Source organism: Corvus moneduloides, chromosome 4, assembly GCF_009650955.1.
Source record: "Corvus moneduloides isolate bCorMon1 chromosome 4, bCorMon1.pri, whole genome shotgun sequence".
Taxonomy (NCBI): Eukaryota; Metazoa; Chordata; class Aves; order Passeriformes; family Corvidae; genus Corvus; species Corvus moneduloides.
This window is the reverse complement of record NC_045479.1, coordinates 17,639,029-17,652,235: the sequence shown is the minus strand read 5'-3', so window position 1 is coordinate 17,652,235 and position 13,207 is coordinate 17,639,029. Positions and strand designations below refer to the sequence as shown.

The window sequence follows — 13,207 nt, the reverse complement described above, 5'->3', positions numbered from 1 at the left end:
CCCTTCACACGGCACTTTCTTCTGAGGCGTGGCAGAAAAGCTGGCAGGGTGTAAGATGACAGATTTCCCCTCGGGGTGCCGATGTTCAGATGTGGTGAGGCTGCCCTTGGGTTGTAAGATTGTCAACCAAATGACATTAGATGGAGGCCTGATTAGCTATAGGCATCCTGTTGCTTCAGCCTGTTTCCACACTATCCTTGACCCAACCACTCATTTTTAGCCTTCTGGTCTCAAAGATGTTTGTTTTCTGATCCATTCCCATGCTCAATAAACGTTTCCTTGCACAGTGGCCCAGGTGCAAAGTTGAGAAAGACAGCTAGACTAGAACTAGTAAAAGCTGTTGAGACAACATTTTGCTTCTCCTTTGGATTTTGGGCTTTTGTTTCCCTTCTGATTTGTGGAATCTCTCATTGTCTTTTAAGAAAAGGATGTTGATGCTAGCTGTACCATGGGAATTACATTTCGAATGCCGGTGTTCTCCTCTCTTTTGACATTCAGTCATTGATGAGAGCCACTCACTCTTCTCACATTATATTAACATATTAATATTCACACTTGTTCCTTTCCTATTAATATTCACACTTACTTCTACAGTAGAATTTATTTAAAATGTGCATTTTGGAAGCAGTTTTCAACTAAAACTTGATAGAACATCTATTACTTTGCTTGCTTCTTCCATGTACGTTCTCTAGGCAATGAGAAGTGTTTGTGGAGGCTGGATTACAATGCATTAGTTATGTATGCATGCACATATATTTATAAAATTGATATATGCCGTATACTGTATGCATATATTGTGTAACTAATGTTAGTGTTTCCATTTGCAGATCTCAAAGAACTTTGCTGAGCAGTTTAATATTTTTTACCTATTTCTTAGTCATGGGGAAGCCAAGGTAGAGAGGGGATGTGGCTTGTCTAAAACCACATTATCAGGTCAGAAAGAAAGGGAATCTATGTCTTTGATTTCCAATACAGTGCGGCATTGGTGAGCAGGGATATCCATCCTCTTACAGGTAACTTCTATTTAAAATAAACACCTCCATTTGGAAATTCCAACTCAACTGTCAACCTTTAAAGGAGTAAATTTAAAAATAAGAAAAGTCTGTAAAACGTGAAAAACAGGTCCTGCTGGTACTTAGAGTAAAACTTGACCAGTATCGGTTCAGGTCTATTTGCAGGCCACAGTTAAAGGAAACAGTAAATTGAGGTTTTAGACTCCTAGTACCAACCAAAAAAGGCTGTGACATGGGACATTATGACATTGATCCAGGATGAACTCACTCTTCCAGTTCAGATATGTAAAATGCGCCTAATCTGGTGTGTTAACTTTTTACTGGCAGGCTTTGTAAGAGATCAGTTACTGTCTGTCTGCACCACTCTAATTTTATGCTGGACAAGTAGCATCTGTCTTTCTGCAGCCAGCATAAAACTGACATAATCTATGCATCAGGTCCTCCTGTTAATTTGACAGAGAAACAATGGTGTGACCGCATCTGAGCTGGATCCGTTTTGTCCTGCTGTCTAATCAGCGACACTGAGACCTTGTGCTAATGGTGATGGAAGAGCGGCCCTAGCCCTATGGCCCGACCCCGCCGCCGTTTCGCATTCAGGTTGCCTTGACCATTCCCAAACGCATTCATTCAACCGGGGACAGGGAAGAGAGCAGGTAACTCTGCTTTCCCACTTTCCCGAAATAGCAAAGGAATACTTGCGGACGCCCCCCCGCTCCCGCAGTTTGCTGGGCTCCATCTCCCTTCCTACTTCTGCCCGCGCCGCCGCCGCTGCGGCCATGGCTGCACCACGCTGAGCAGAACCGAGAGGCGCTGACACCGCGGCGGAGGGGCGGGAGGGGACCGGCAGGGAGGGGGCCCGGGCGGGAGCAGCCCCGCAGGCGCAGCGCCGACATCCCGGCGGCACGCACCGCTCCGGCAGCTCTGCCGCTGCTGCCGCGCCGCTTCCCCTCTCCGCCGGCGGCAATGCCAGACCGGAGGACGCTGTCATCTTAAGGAGCGCAGGGGAGGGACCGTGCGGAGGGGAGGCGGCGGTGCCGGCGCCGCGGGAGGAGGCGGGCGCCAGCAGCAGCATCTCCGCGGGAGCCGCCGCACGAAGGCGCGCTCCCGGCCGCCCCGCTCGCCGCCCCGGCCTCCAGCGCGCCGCCGCCTCCCCGGGCAGCGGGGCTCGCCCGCCCGCTCGCCAGCCCAGGCGCCCCCGCCGCCGGGGCCGCCGCAGGGCCGGGGGAGGCGAGCGCGGCCTCGCCGCGTCCCGGGCGGCCGGCGGGGGAGGAGGGGGCCGCGGCTGCGGCGGGGCGGACCGCCCCCGCGCTCGGCGGCGGCTGCCGCAGGCGGCTCCGACCCCCACCGCCGTCCCCGCCGCCCCGGGCCGGCCGTGCCGGTGCCGCCCCTCGGCCGCGCCCGCCCCCTGGCTGCCTCCTCGGCCGCGCGGCAGTGCCGCCGAGGCTATGGCTGCGGAGGAGGTGCTGCAGGGCGCGGACCACTACAAGAGCGAGATCGAGCGGCTGACTCGGGAGCTCTCCGAGACGACCCACGAGAAGATCCAGGCGGCGGAGTATGGGCTGGTGGTGCTGGAGGAGAAGCTCACCCTCAAGCAGCAGTACGATGAGCTGGAGGCGGAGTATGACGGCCTCAAGCAGGAGCTGGAGCAGCTGAAGGAGGTGAGCCAGCCCGGGCTTTTGTCTCGCCCCGCCGCCGGGGCTGCGGGCAGGTGCGGGGCGCCCCACGCGTGTCCGTGCCCGGCCCCGCGCCAGCCCCTGCGGGTGGGCGAGCGGGGATGCGGTGCGCGGGCCCCGGAGCGGCTGCGGGCTCCGGGGGTGGGGAGGAGGGGTTTCGCGGGGCCGAGGATCAGCCGGGACCGTGGAGCTTAAGGACGGATTACACGAGATCGCAACCCCCTTGCCCTGAGAAATTTCCCCAGGGCCGCGCTCCGGCTCCTGCCGCCGGCAGCCTCAACTTCTGGGAACAGGCGTTTGCGGCAGTGGAGGGTCCCCCCGGTCCTACCTGCACCGCATCGCCCCAGGCTTTTTTAGGAAGAGGAAATGAAACAGTAGGATGAGAGCTGGGCCAACGCAGTGTATAAGGAGTCGGGATCTCTGTAAACAGCTGTCTGCAGTGCGTGAGGAGAGAGACAATTCCTTTTGAAGTTATTTATAGACCCGCTTTATTCTGCCAGTGAGGGGAATCACTGCCATTGGGAGGGGGGGTATACGACAGTCTCGAGGTCATCCATCAGTGGAAATTAAACTTCTGCGTCATGCTGAAAGGGTAAAATACTTGATTAGAGGGGTGATTTGGGGTTATCTTTCAAATGTGTTTTTGTAACACTCAAAGTATGAAGTAGCTGGGTGTTACACCTTACCTTTCAGCTCTGCTAGAAGTGACTCCGAAAAATCATCACCCTCCCTGTGTTCATCCTTAAGGGAAGTAACTTGAGACTGATAACGGTGCACGTACATGGGAGCTACGGAAGGGCTGTGTGTGCACACGTATGCAGCACTCACAGCTCTGCACTTCATGGTGTTTTTGGACCATCTCAGAATGTAACTGACTAGGTTTTGTAAAGAGAAGATAAAGCATCAGACAGATATTCTCCCAAATTTAGAATGTATCTTTCTATTCTACAAAGAAAAGCCCCCAAAAATACTGCTATATAGAATGTGCAGAAATTCTGTTACAATTAATGAAATTTCCATTAGAAACCATGAACATGTTCCATATGGAGGGAAGCCACTTAAAAAACTTAGATTATTTATGAATATATTCTTTAGAATACTAGCTGATGCCCTTTTAGAAGTATTTTTAATTAAATAAAGATTTCATTTTACTTGCAGGTAAATGAGTTATGCTACAGACTTGGTTCAGTGTCCAGAAGAGTTGAGAACATTATATTTTCAGTACGAAGAATAAAGCTGTTTTTCAGAAAAACCTATTGATCTCCTTAAACTTGATCTCTGCCTCCCTGCCCCCCTGAGCCTATGGAGTAGGCTCAGGACTTCTGAAACCAGTAATCACAGAGTGAGGGATAGAGATACATAACTTGGCACTGGCATGAAGGCAGTGCTGTTCGAAATGACCTGGCAGTAACAGAGGAACAGAATTAAGGGGGAAAAGTGCAATGCAGTTTCTAGGGAAAAAAAGAAGAAGAAGACGACGAAGAAGAAGGAGATAAGCAAAGCTGCAGCTAGCTGTTATCCCACCATAATCATGTACAAAAGAAGACTGATCAGAAGCGAGGATGACACATGGGTGCACAAGGCCACAGATAGAAAAGATAGTGCAAAGAATCGAGTTGAAGTTACTAAACTAGAGGGATTAGTCAATGCAATTAATTGAAATCAAAGATGAGCACAAACTCTCTTCCTGTTTACCTCCCCTTGAAGTCAGTGAGATTGCACGTTCTGCAGCCCAGAATGTCTCCTGTGGGGCCATGCCTTCATGCTGTGCCAGCCACAGCATGGATACTGAGGGGATATCCACAGAGAGAGGAACAGGAGAAATCCTGTAGCTTGCCTGATGCCGAGCAAGAGTGGAGCTTCTCCAGTTCCCAGTCCAGACCTGGGGCTCTCAATTCCAGAGCTCTCCTTAGCAGCAGGTGGGGCATTTCCATCCCCCACCTAGGCTGCAAGAGATTTTGTTTCTTGCTTTTAACCTTTATAGCAGAAACCACACTGATTCTCACTGCACATGCACCCTGCAAAGGAGAATTTTCTCTTAGCCCTTCCTGTTGCTGTAATCTGTTTTCTACTTCTGTGTTAGCACATCCATTATGACAGTTCCCTTAGCACAAGCCAGACCTGTAACTGTGAGACACAAGCAAAAGGTGCCTCTGATGACACCAGTGAGGCAGAATTCAGATAGTTCAGGCAGACTGTCCTGTGGAGTGTAGATGTGGGACTGTAGGGTTCTGTCTGAAAGCTCTTAAGGGGGCAGAGAAGTCCGAAGACACTTTTTTTGAAAATTAAAGCACCAGCCAAAACGTGTGGAGGAGGGTTTTTGTGTCCGTACTCCATGCTGCCCAGTGGTAGGACATCAAATGCCCTGACTGACTGACTAATGGGAGCTGGGAAGAATTCTGTGCATTGCTCTTACTTCACAGCATTTGCATCCTCTTTGAAGCCATGTTGGGGCATAGAAATTAGGCCTCAGGTTTGTGCTAAAATAAGTAGTTTGTCCATTCCCAAGGAATAGTAGGTGCAAGTGGGTAGCCATGGTTACGTTACAGCTATTGCCTCTCCTTCTTCAGACCTTCTCTGAACAGATCCACTTACTATGGTCAACTTTTTTTGAGGCAAGTCTTCATCTTTTAACAGTTTTAATATTGATTTCTTGTGTTCTATTGTTAGGACCTCATTATATTGCTCAGCAAACAGAGCTGCCCATCTTTAACTACTCAGCCATGGTTTGGCAGTCTGGGATCTGGAGTCTTCTCCCATCCTCCTTGGCAATCCAAAACTCCAGTGGACTTCAGCAGTCCTTTTCCATATAAATGGCAATACCTCAGCTATACAATAATTTCCATCATTGGAGAGTGAAATGGGAAACTAAGGCCATTACAGGATGTTGAAGTAAAAGCAAATTACAATATATTACATTAAATATTAATACTTGTGTACAGGATATATGCTCTCCACCCTGCAATATAAATTGTTTTAGTAACCTCTGAAGTTTCTTCTGCTGTGTTCAGAGGTCTGTGTTTTAGCCCAGGATTTTGATGTTTTGGGCCATGAGATAAATTTATGCAAAACCACTATTATTATTTAAAACTTTATTAATTTTCATAGGCTTTGGGTTTGGTTTTTTTCAGTCTAAAAATGATGTTTCTCCACCTCAGTCAACTACATCTCAGTCTAGTAGAATTTTTGATCTTTGGTAAAACACTATCGTTTTAGGGCCCCTGTTCAGAATGTTACTTTAGCAGATGTGCTTTTAAACCTGCAGTCCATAAAAATTCAGAGACTAAGACTTGTTGCTATTAGTCATGGGATTGAAGGTAGCTTGTTTTCCTTGTCTTGCTGAGTTGGGAGTTTAATTACCATCATATTTTATGTAAAACATCTTCTAATGGTTTTATAATATCTGGTCTTACATGTTTACATTGCATTTGCTGTAAGAATAATGTGTCTTGTTAGTTCTGTTTCTTTTAATGGAGGTGTAAAATGGCTTCTTATTGATCTTCTTGCCTGAGCTGTTTGCTGTAGCTGTCCCTGCTTTGGCATGGGGGTCCCTTCCAACCTCAGCCATTCTATGATTTTCTGATCAGCTACTGGGCACTGGTGGTCTGTAAAGTTTTTAAAGCAGAGAAATATCAGTCACTTCTAGTCATGATAAAATGGGGATGGAAGGCACCTTTGGTGTCCAACTCTACAAGATTTAGGGCTGGGAAATCGTAGCAGAGATTTCTTTTTGGGAATCCAATCATGAACATAGCAGCTGTTCCTCTCCTTGACTCCCTCTCTGACTGACTAATTTAGGCAATATCTCACTTGACTTCTTGGCTTTTATGTACTTCATTCTATGGAGATAAACTCTTCTGCTGGGTTACACATGGCACTGGCTATCTGATTTCCAGGAAGTTTGGTGCTTGCTTTAATTTAAACCAAATTATCTGTGGTAAATGATTGGAAACCAGGCTAGTGGTGAATAGCCCTATCCTTGTCAGGTGTTTGTTTTCTTCACCTCACAGAAAAGTTGTATCAATGATTATGAAGTGCTTACTCAGTTACTAACAGGGCTTCCAGAAGTAATTCTTGGTCTGTGTCTGAAAGGGTTTCTTGAGGAGTAGAGCTCTTCCCTGCACTGTTTCAGCACAGGTGACTCAATCTTCATCTCTCCTCTCTTCTGAAAGTGACACTGCCCCTCCAGCTCCCCCACTGTTCTCCAAAAGCTCTCACCCTCCTGCTACTTGAATCACCTCTGCCTCTTCCATCTTTGAAGTGTACATTTGGTGGGACTTGTCTGGATCCAAAAAGGCTGGAAGAGGGGGAGGCTCCTCCCAAAAAGTACTCCAATTACAGCCCTCTTAAATGTGGATTCTTATACACTCCTGTCTACATCATAGGATGCTTAGGAAAGTGTGAAGAATCCCACTGAGATGTTCTAAATTCTCCCCAAAGCAGAATGTGTTCCAAATGTGGAGCATGGGAGCTGTGAACTGATGCCATGTCAGTATATCTTTACACCTCCTTCCAGTGACAGCATCTGTGGCGGATGAGGCGAAACATTTTCGGCATCTCATCCTGATCTCACCACTTTGTCCTTGGCGCCATTTCACGTTGTGTCACTCGGGAAGGCCGTGCTGCCCCACACCAGCTCAGAGATGAGGACATTCAGTTAGTACAGGCTGGGGACTGACTGGCTGGGGCTCAGGTCTGTGGCAAAGGATTTGGGAATCCTCGAGGACAGTAGGCTGAGTGTAGGACAGTGGTGTGCCCTGACATTGAAAATTCCAACAGCATCCTGGACCTTTAGTAGCAGAAGCAGAGCTGGTAGATTGAGAGAAATGATTATCACTTTCAAGCTGGCAGTTGTTAAACCACATCTAGAAAACAGCATCTGGTTTGGGCTCCCTTAATACAAGAAAGACGTGGATAAACTGGACTGCATTCAGCAAAGGACCACCAAGATGGTCAAGAGCTGAAACACTTGCCCTGTGAAGAGAGGCTGAGGGGGCTGAGCTTGTTCAGCCAGAAAAAGAGAAGGCTGTGAGGGATCCAGCATCAGCCTGTCCATACATAAAAAGAATATTGAGATGTCAGATCCAGGCTTTTTGCAGCAGTGCCCTCTACCTCTAGTTGGAGGTCTGTCACTAGTGGTATCCCCCTAGGGTCGGTACTGGGCCCAGTATAGTTTAACTCATTCATCAGTGCCTTGGATGAAGGGCAGATGCCCCCTCAGCAAGTTCCCTGCTGACACAAAGCTGGGAGGAGTGGCCGATACCCCAGAATGCTGTGAGCCCTTCAGAAGGACCTCAACAGAGATGCGAAAGATGGGCACAGAAGAACCTTCTGAAATTCAGAAAAGGCAAGTGAAGGATCACGTCTCTCGTGCACCTGGCTGGGTGCTGGCCTGCTGGGAAGCAGCTCTGTAGAGAAGGACCTGGGGGTCCTGCCGGACAACAAACTGTCCATGAGCCAAAAAAGTGTCCTTGTGGCCAAGAAAGCCAATGGTATCCTGGGGTACATTGGGAAGAGCATTGCTAGCAGGTTGAGGGATGTGATCCTGTCCCTCTACTCAGCCCTGGTGAGGCACATCTGGAGTGCTGTGTCCAGTTCTGGGCTCCCCAGTACAAGAGAGACACAGAGCTCCTGGAGCGGGTCTAGTGGAGGGTGACAAAGATGAAGGGACAGGAGCATCTTACAAGGACAGGCTGAGGGAGCTGGGTCTTTTCAGCCTCGAGAAGAGACAAATGAGAGGGGACCTCATCAATGTCGATAGTGTCTACAGGGAGGATGTCAAGAGGATGGACCAGGCTCTTCCTGATGGTGCTAAGCAATAGGACGAGGCAAAGGGCAGAAATTGTTGCCCATTACAAGCAAGGTCTGCCTTAACACGAGGAAGAACTTCTTTACTGTTCAGGTGACTGAGGACTGGAAGAGGTTGCCCGGAGCAGTTGTGGAATCTCCTTCCCTGGAGGAAGGGAGGTTGGACTCGCTGACCTCCAGTGGTCCCTGCCACCTGCAGCCATTCAGTGATTCTGTGAAGGGTGGGAAGGCAAGAGATAACTGACATAAATTGAAACTATAGAGGTTCAGACTGAATGTAAGGTAGATCTGTTTCCCCCTGAGCACAGGCAGTCCTACAGGTTGACCAGAGAGGTTATGCAGTCTCTTTCCCTGGAATTTTTCAAGCCCCAACTGGACACAGCCCTCAGGAACCTGGTCTGAGTGCAGAGCTGATCCTGCTGTGAGAGGAGGTTGCACTATGGGAGGAAGGGGGCAGACAGCAAGGGACCTTGAGCAGTGCAAAGTCTCTCAAGGGTTCCCACTGCCTAGTTAAATTCCAGTGGCAGGTTGCTATAGGGTGAGTTACCCTATGCACAGTAATGTCCTGCCTGGAAACAGTGACTGAGCCTCACTTCGTGCTTGAATTTCATTTTCTCTTGCTGGTCATTAAGTCTGCAGTGACCTGGGGTTACGAAGGGTGGAGTTTGATGTGCTCATCTCTCAGCAAGACTCTCCTACATCTCTCTCTGCCATCCCTGCCCCTGTTCTGGCTCTCAGCTGTGCAACTGTTCATACTGTCACAGCAGGGTGGAAAACTAACCTCAGTTAAAAATAACCGAGGAGGGGTTGCTGCTGTCTGTAACCCAGATTGGTTTCATTATCTGATTCACAGTACCTCCCAGTGAACTGTTTTACCTTTGCCTAAAAGTCAGCACGAGGAGAGGAGTGAATGCAGAGGGAAGAGGGGGACGGGATGAACTGCTGAAGCGGGTATCGATGTTAAGAGAGATGCTCATCAAATTACATCAGGATTGCTTCCTCCAAGAGGAAATGAATCCTGTGCATTAGCCTACAGAAAACATAAGCAGCTGGAATCATGTTAGGGGGAAATTAGGACTATTGTTGAAGCTTTGGCAGCATGCAAAGATAAATGTAGATGAACCTTTCGGGTTTTTTTCCAGGGACCTGTATTCCCAGTTCCAACTGTGTTGTATCCTTAGGAGCCAGTACAGATGAACATACAATATTAGTCCTCCTATAATAGTCAGCCCTTAAGCAGGGATGGTCAGCTTTCAACACTGGGGGCTCACATACTCACAAAATAAATCTAAACAGACTTCAATTTGTTTCCTCCCAATAGTTAAAATTATTTTCTTCATTTTGCTCTTTCATCAAATAAATCCTTTTCTAATCTGAGCGATTCTGATTGAATCAGTCATCTGGGTTGAACTCCTCAGAGATAAATGGAAATTACAACTGGATTTTATGTCACGGAAAAGTAAATTTTCCATAGATTTTCTAGGAAATATTGGATTAGTACCAAATCTAATATGACTGATTGAGGTGTTACTGGGTAAGCTAGGCATTTTTATTGTGAACTACTTCCTGTATAAGGCTTATGAATGTAAAATTAGGGGTCACAGGAGAGATTTTAATCTGAAGGTCCACATCTGTTTGGAATTAGGCCTTTTGTAGTGGATTAGAAGAGAAATAATTTGCTACCATCTTTTCACCTTCCTTTAGGTGAAATACTTTTCCTTCCCTTCTGTGTTGCCTAGTGGATTTTCTTTCTCAGGGTGTGTGTGTGCAGTCTGTGTGCACATCAGCATTCAGGATGAACACCTGGCTTTAGTGAAAGTGCAAGAGGGACAAAACAATGGTGGAGAAAATAAGATTTGGCATAAAACAGTAATTTGTGAACATTCATCATGGTAAAATGAGGAGCATTCTCAAAGTCAGAGTAAATTTGCACCTGGGCAACTTTAGTATACCTTATGCAATTGGCAGCTGGCGGAAAATACATGCAAGATTTTGTGTTTTCCTGGCTGTATTAAGGCTGTATCTTCTAGAGGAAGAGCTTTCTTCTTGAGATTGAATGTGTTTTTTCTTCAGTACCTTGTTCTCTCTTATGTATTTGCATTGGTGTTTTCTCCATATGGACGATGGGAGTAAAATCCTGCTCCAGCTTCCCTCGGGTCTCTGCTATTTTGTAGGGCTTTGCCTCTGTTATGGATTTCCCTTCCATCTTTGTCTTGTAGCTGAGGGGGTAATGTTTAATTCAGTACAATTCCGTACTGTACTTTTTGTTTTGGGAGGGATGATTTTAATTTATAATGGTAGAGACTGAAAAGCATACATTCATTTCTGCTGAACTGTCTTACATCTGTTGTGTGACTTTCATAACCCTCTTCTTTCTTTATTTCCTTGAGAACTCAACAACACTCACTTCATGTGGGAGGAGAGAGAGTATTTTCTTTATTTAGAGGAATTGATATAGCATGTAGAGACATGAATGTGCCCTTTGTCCCTTTATCACTTGCATCACTCACAGCAGTTGATTATGAGGAGAAACCAGCAATTTTTTGTACTGTACTGTGAATGCAGTCTGTGAGTACAGACCAACTACAGATGGAAGTAGCTGGGACTAGTCAGAAGGTGAAAAATGTGCCTGAGCAAGGGCAGGTGCTTAAAGCTGAACTAGGCAGGTAGAAATTAAGCTAGGTTGCAATTAGTGTTTTATTGAGGTCTCTACTTCTCTGCAGAGGGTAGTATTAAAAATAATTTTGAGATTATAATATTTATGTTTCTGAATTTCTTTCACTGTCAAAGTTTAATTAACTTGGTAGTTAAAAGAAGAAGCAGGCCACTGTCCTAAATCTCTGGTTTTGGGACAGACCTATGAGACACCAAAAGGCTTTCACTAAGACTGAAATGCGTCCAATCCCATTTTCTTCATCTCTCTTGGGGTTCCTCCCTCTCTTGTCTGCAGCCTCATTCTCATTCTTGTACAGTGTTTGTCTCCTGTTCATGATGGTTTATGTACTTTTAATTTTTTTTTTCAATCTTTGCCCTATATCTTACTCAGTGTTCATTTGCTGCTCTCTGAGATGTGGAACTGAATTTTTTATCTTAAAGAGCCTTTTGCTCATTGTGTGAATGTAAGAAATCTGGCCATTTTTGGCAGACTAGACCTTCCATACTATGCTCAGATATTGTAAGGACATGCGGGATTCCTAGAAATACTTTGAAATGTTGTTTTAGCATGGACTGAAAAAGAAGCAACCAAGGATTTGTCCCCTCTGCTTTGTAGCAGCCTCACCATTAAAATCATCCTTGGAAAGATCATTTTTTGGGCAGCTTTAAAATCGGGTTGGCTGTGTGGATGCATAGGAGGAAGACACCTTTCCATAAGGCTTTAGGAAACTCACCACCCTTTTTTAAAAAAGGGTTATTCTCCCTTAAAAAACCCCAACATATATATATATAGAGAGTATGGTTTCTGGAGTTACATATTTAAGCCCAGACAAGACAACAGGTGCCCAGTGAGCTTGTATAATGCACTCTTTTTCTGATCACCACTGGGAACGGGGCCCATTATCCACACGGTCCTGCCATACCCTCTCCATCGCCCTTGCTCCCCTGAATCACACCTAACTTTCCTCTGCACTGTCTTCAACCCCTCTACACAGCAAGTAGTTCTCTAGCAGTGGTAGAGACAGCTGTGCGTAGCCAAGAAGCGTGAAAGACATCCTCAGTTACCAGAGTTAGTGACCTTTCACTTCAGTCAATCACCTCCGGGCACATTCCAGCTAAATTTTATAAACTTCATCTTCCCTTCCTGGTGGGTTGGATTTTTTTTTTTTTTTTTTTTGGTCTGTGTTTGTTTGTTTTTAATCCTGTGATCTCTCAGAGCTCCCAGGTGGCACACGGGTAGGGGGGCAATGCTGTGCGTTTGATGTGCGCTCTGAGAAGTCTGTCGGCACCGAACGGGCTTTCCTCGGGTGCCTGAGTCACTCTGGATGGATTTAAATGTCAGCGTAGAGAGAATGAGCTGCAAAGTGCTGTTTGTCATCACTGGCTAATGGCGAATTCCCACGGAGGGAAGCTGGAAGCTGCCAACAGCTGCAGTTTTAACTTCTGTTTTGGATGCTTAGAGGGGGAAACCGAGCTCCTAGTAGTTGTAAAGCTCAGAAAGGAAGACAGAAAAGCAAGCTTTTAAGGATGAAGGTAGGAATTTGGGTCAGGCAAAGGGAACAGGTGGCTTGGTGAAATAATTAATTTATAAAAGCTTGGCTGTTGGCCAAACATGAACACAGCACAATTTGGATTTTGTCTTCTCAGGACTGGAGTATTGTCTACTCACACCCACAAGGCAAGGTGCAGGATGCCAAACTGCACTGAAGCCTGGCCCTGCCCAGAAGGATAGAACTCTCCACCTTTTAGCATTTGAGTGTTAAGAGAACTGGAGCATTTGGTCTGGAGGCAGATGGAGAGTTCACAGCTGGGCTAAAGTGTCTGTGTAGTCACAGCTTCTGTTTCTCAATTTGATGGCTAAGCCAAGATACTTAACAGCTGTATTGTCCAACCTGAACCTATGATTCCTTTTATTAAAAATGGGCTCTCAGTAGCTTGTAGTTCCTGTAACAAATACTATTAATAAAGACAACTTGTGAGGCTTTTTTTTTAGGTGAGTAGGAAAAGTTTTTCTCATACCCTGAATACCTCATAGAGTTTTTACAAAGCATGAAAAGG

At 46.6% G+C, this 13,207-nt stretch overlaps 1 protein-coding gene across 8 annotated transcripts in view; it reads left to right on the top strand.

Moving 5' to 3' along the window:
• Positions 1-2,381: 2,381 nt before the first annotated feature.
• The window catches only part of BICD1 (BICD cargo adaptor 1), a 169,714-nt gene continuing 158,888 nt past the window's right edge, over positions 2,382-13,207 (top strand). For all 8 annotated transcript variants that reach the window (XM_032105436.1, XM_032105442.1, XM_032105438.1 and 5 more), the window contains exon 1: positions 2,382-2,671. In XM_032105436.1, coding sequence (XP_031961327.1) covers positions 2,459-2,671 — 213 coding nt within the window. In that variant the 5' untranslated portion in view covers positions 2,382-2,458. The remainder of the gene's footprint in view (positions 2,672-13,207) is intronic.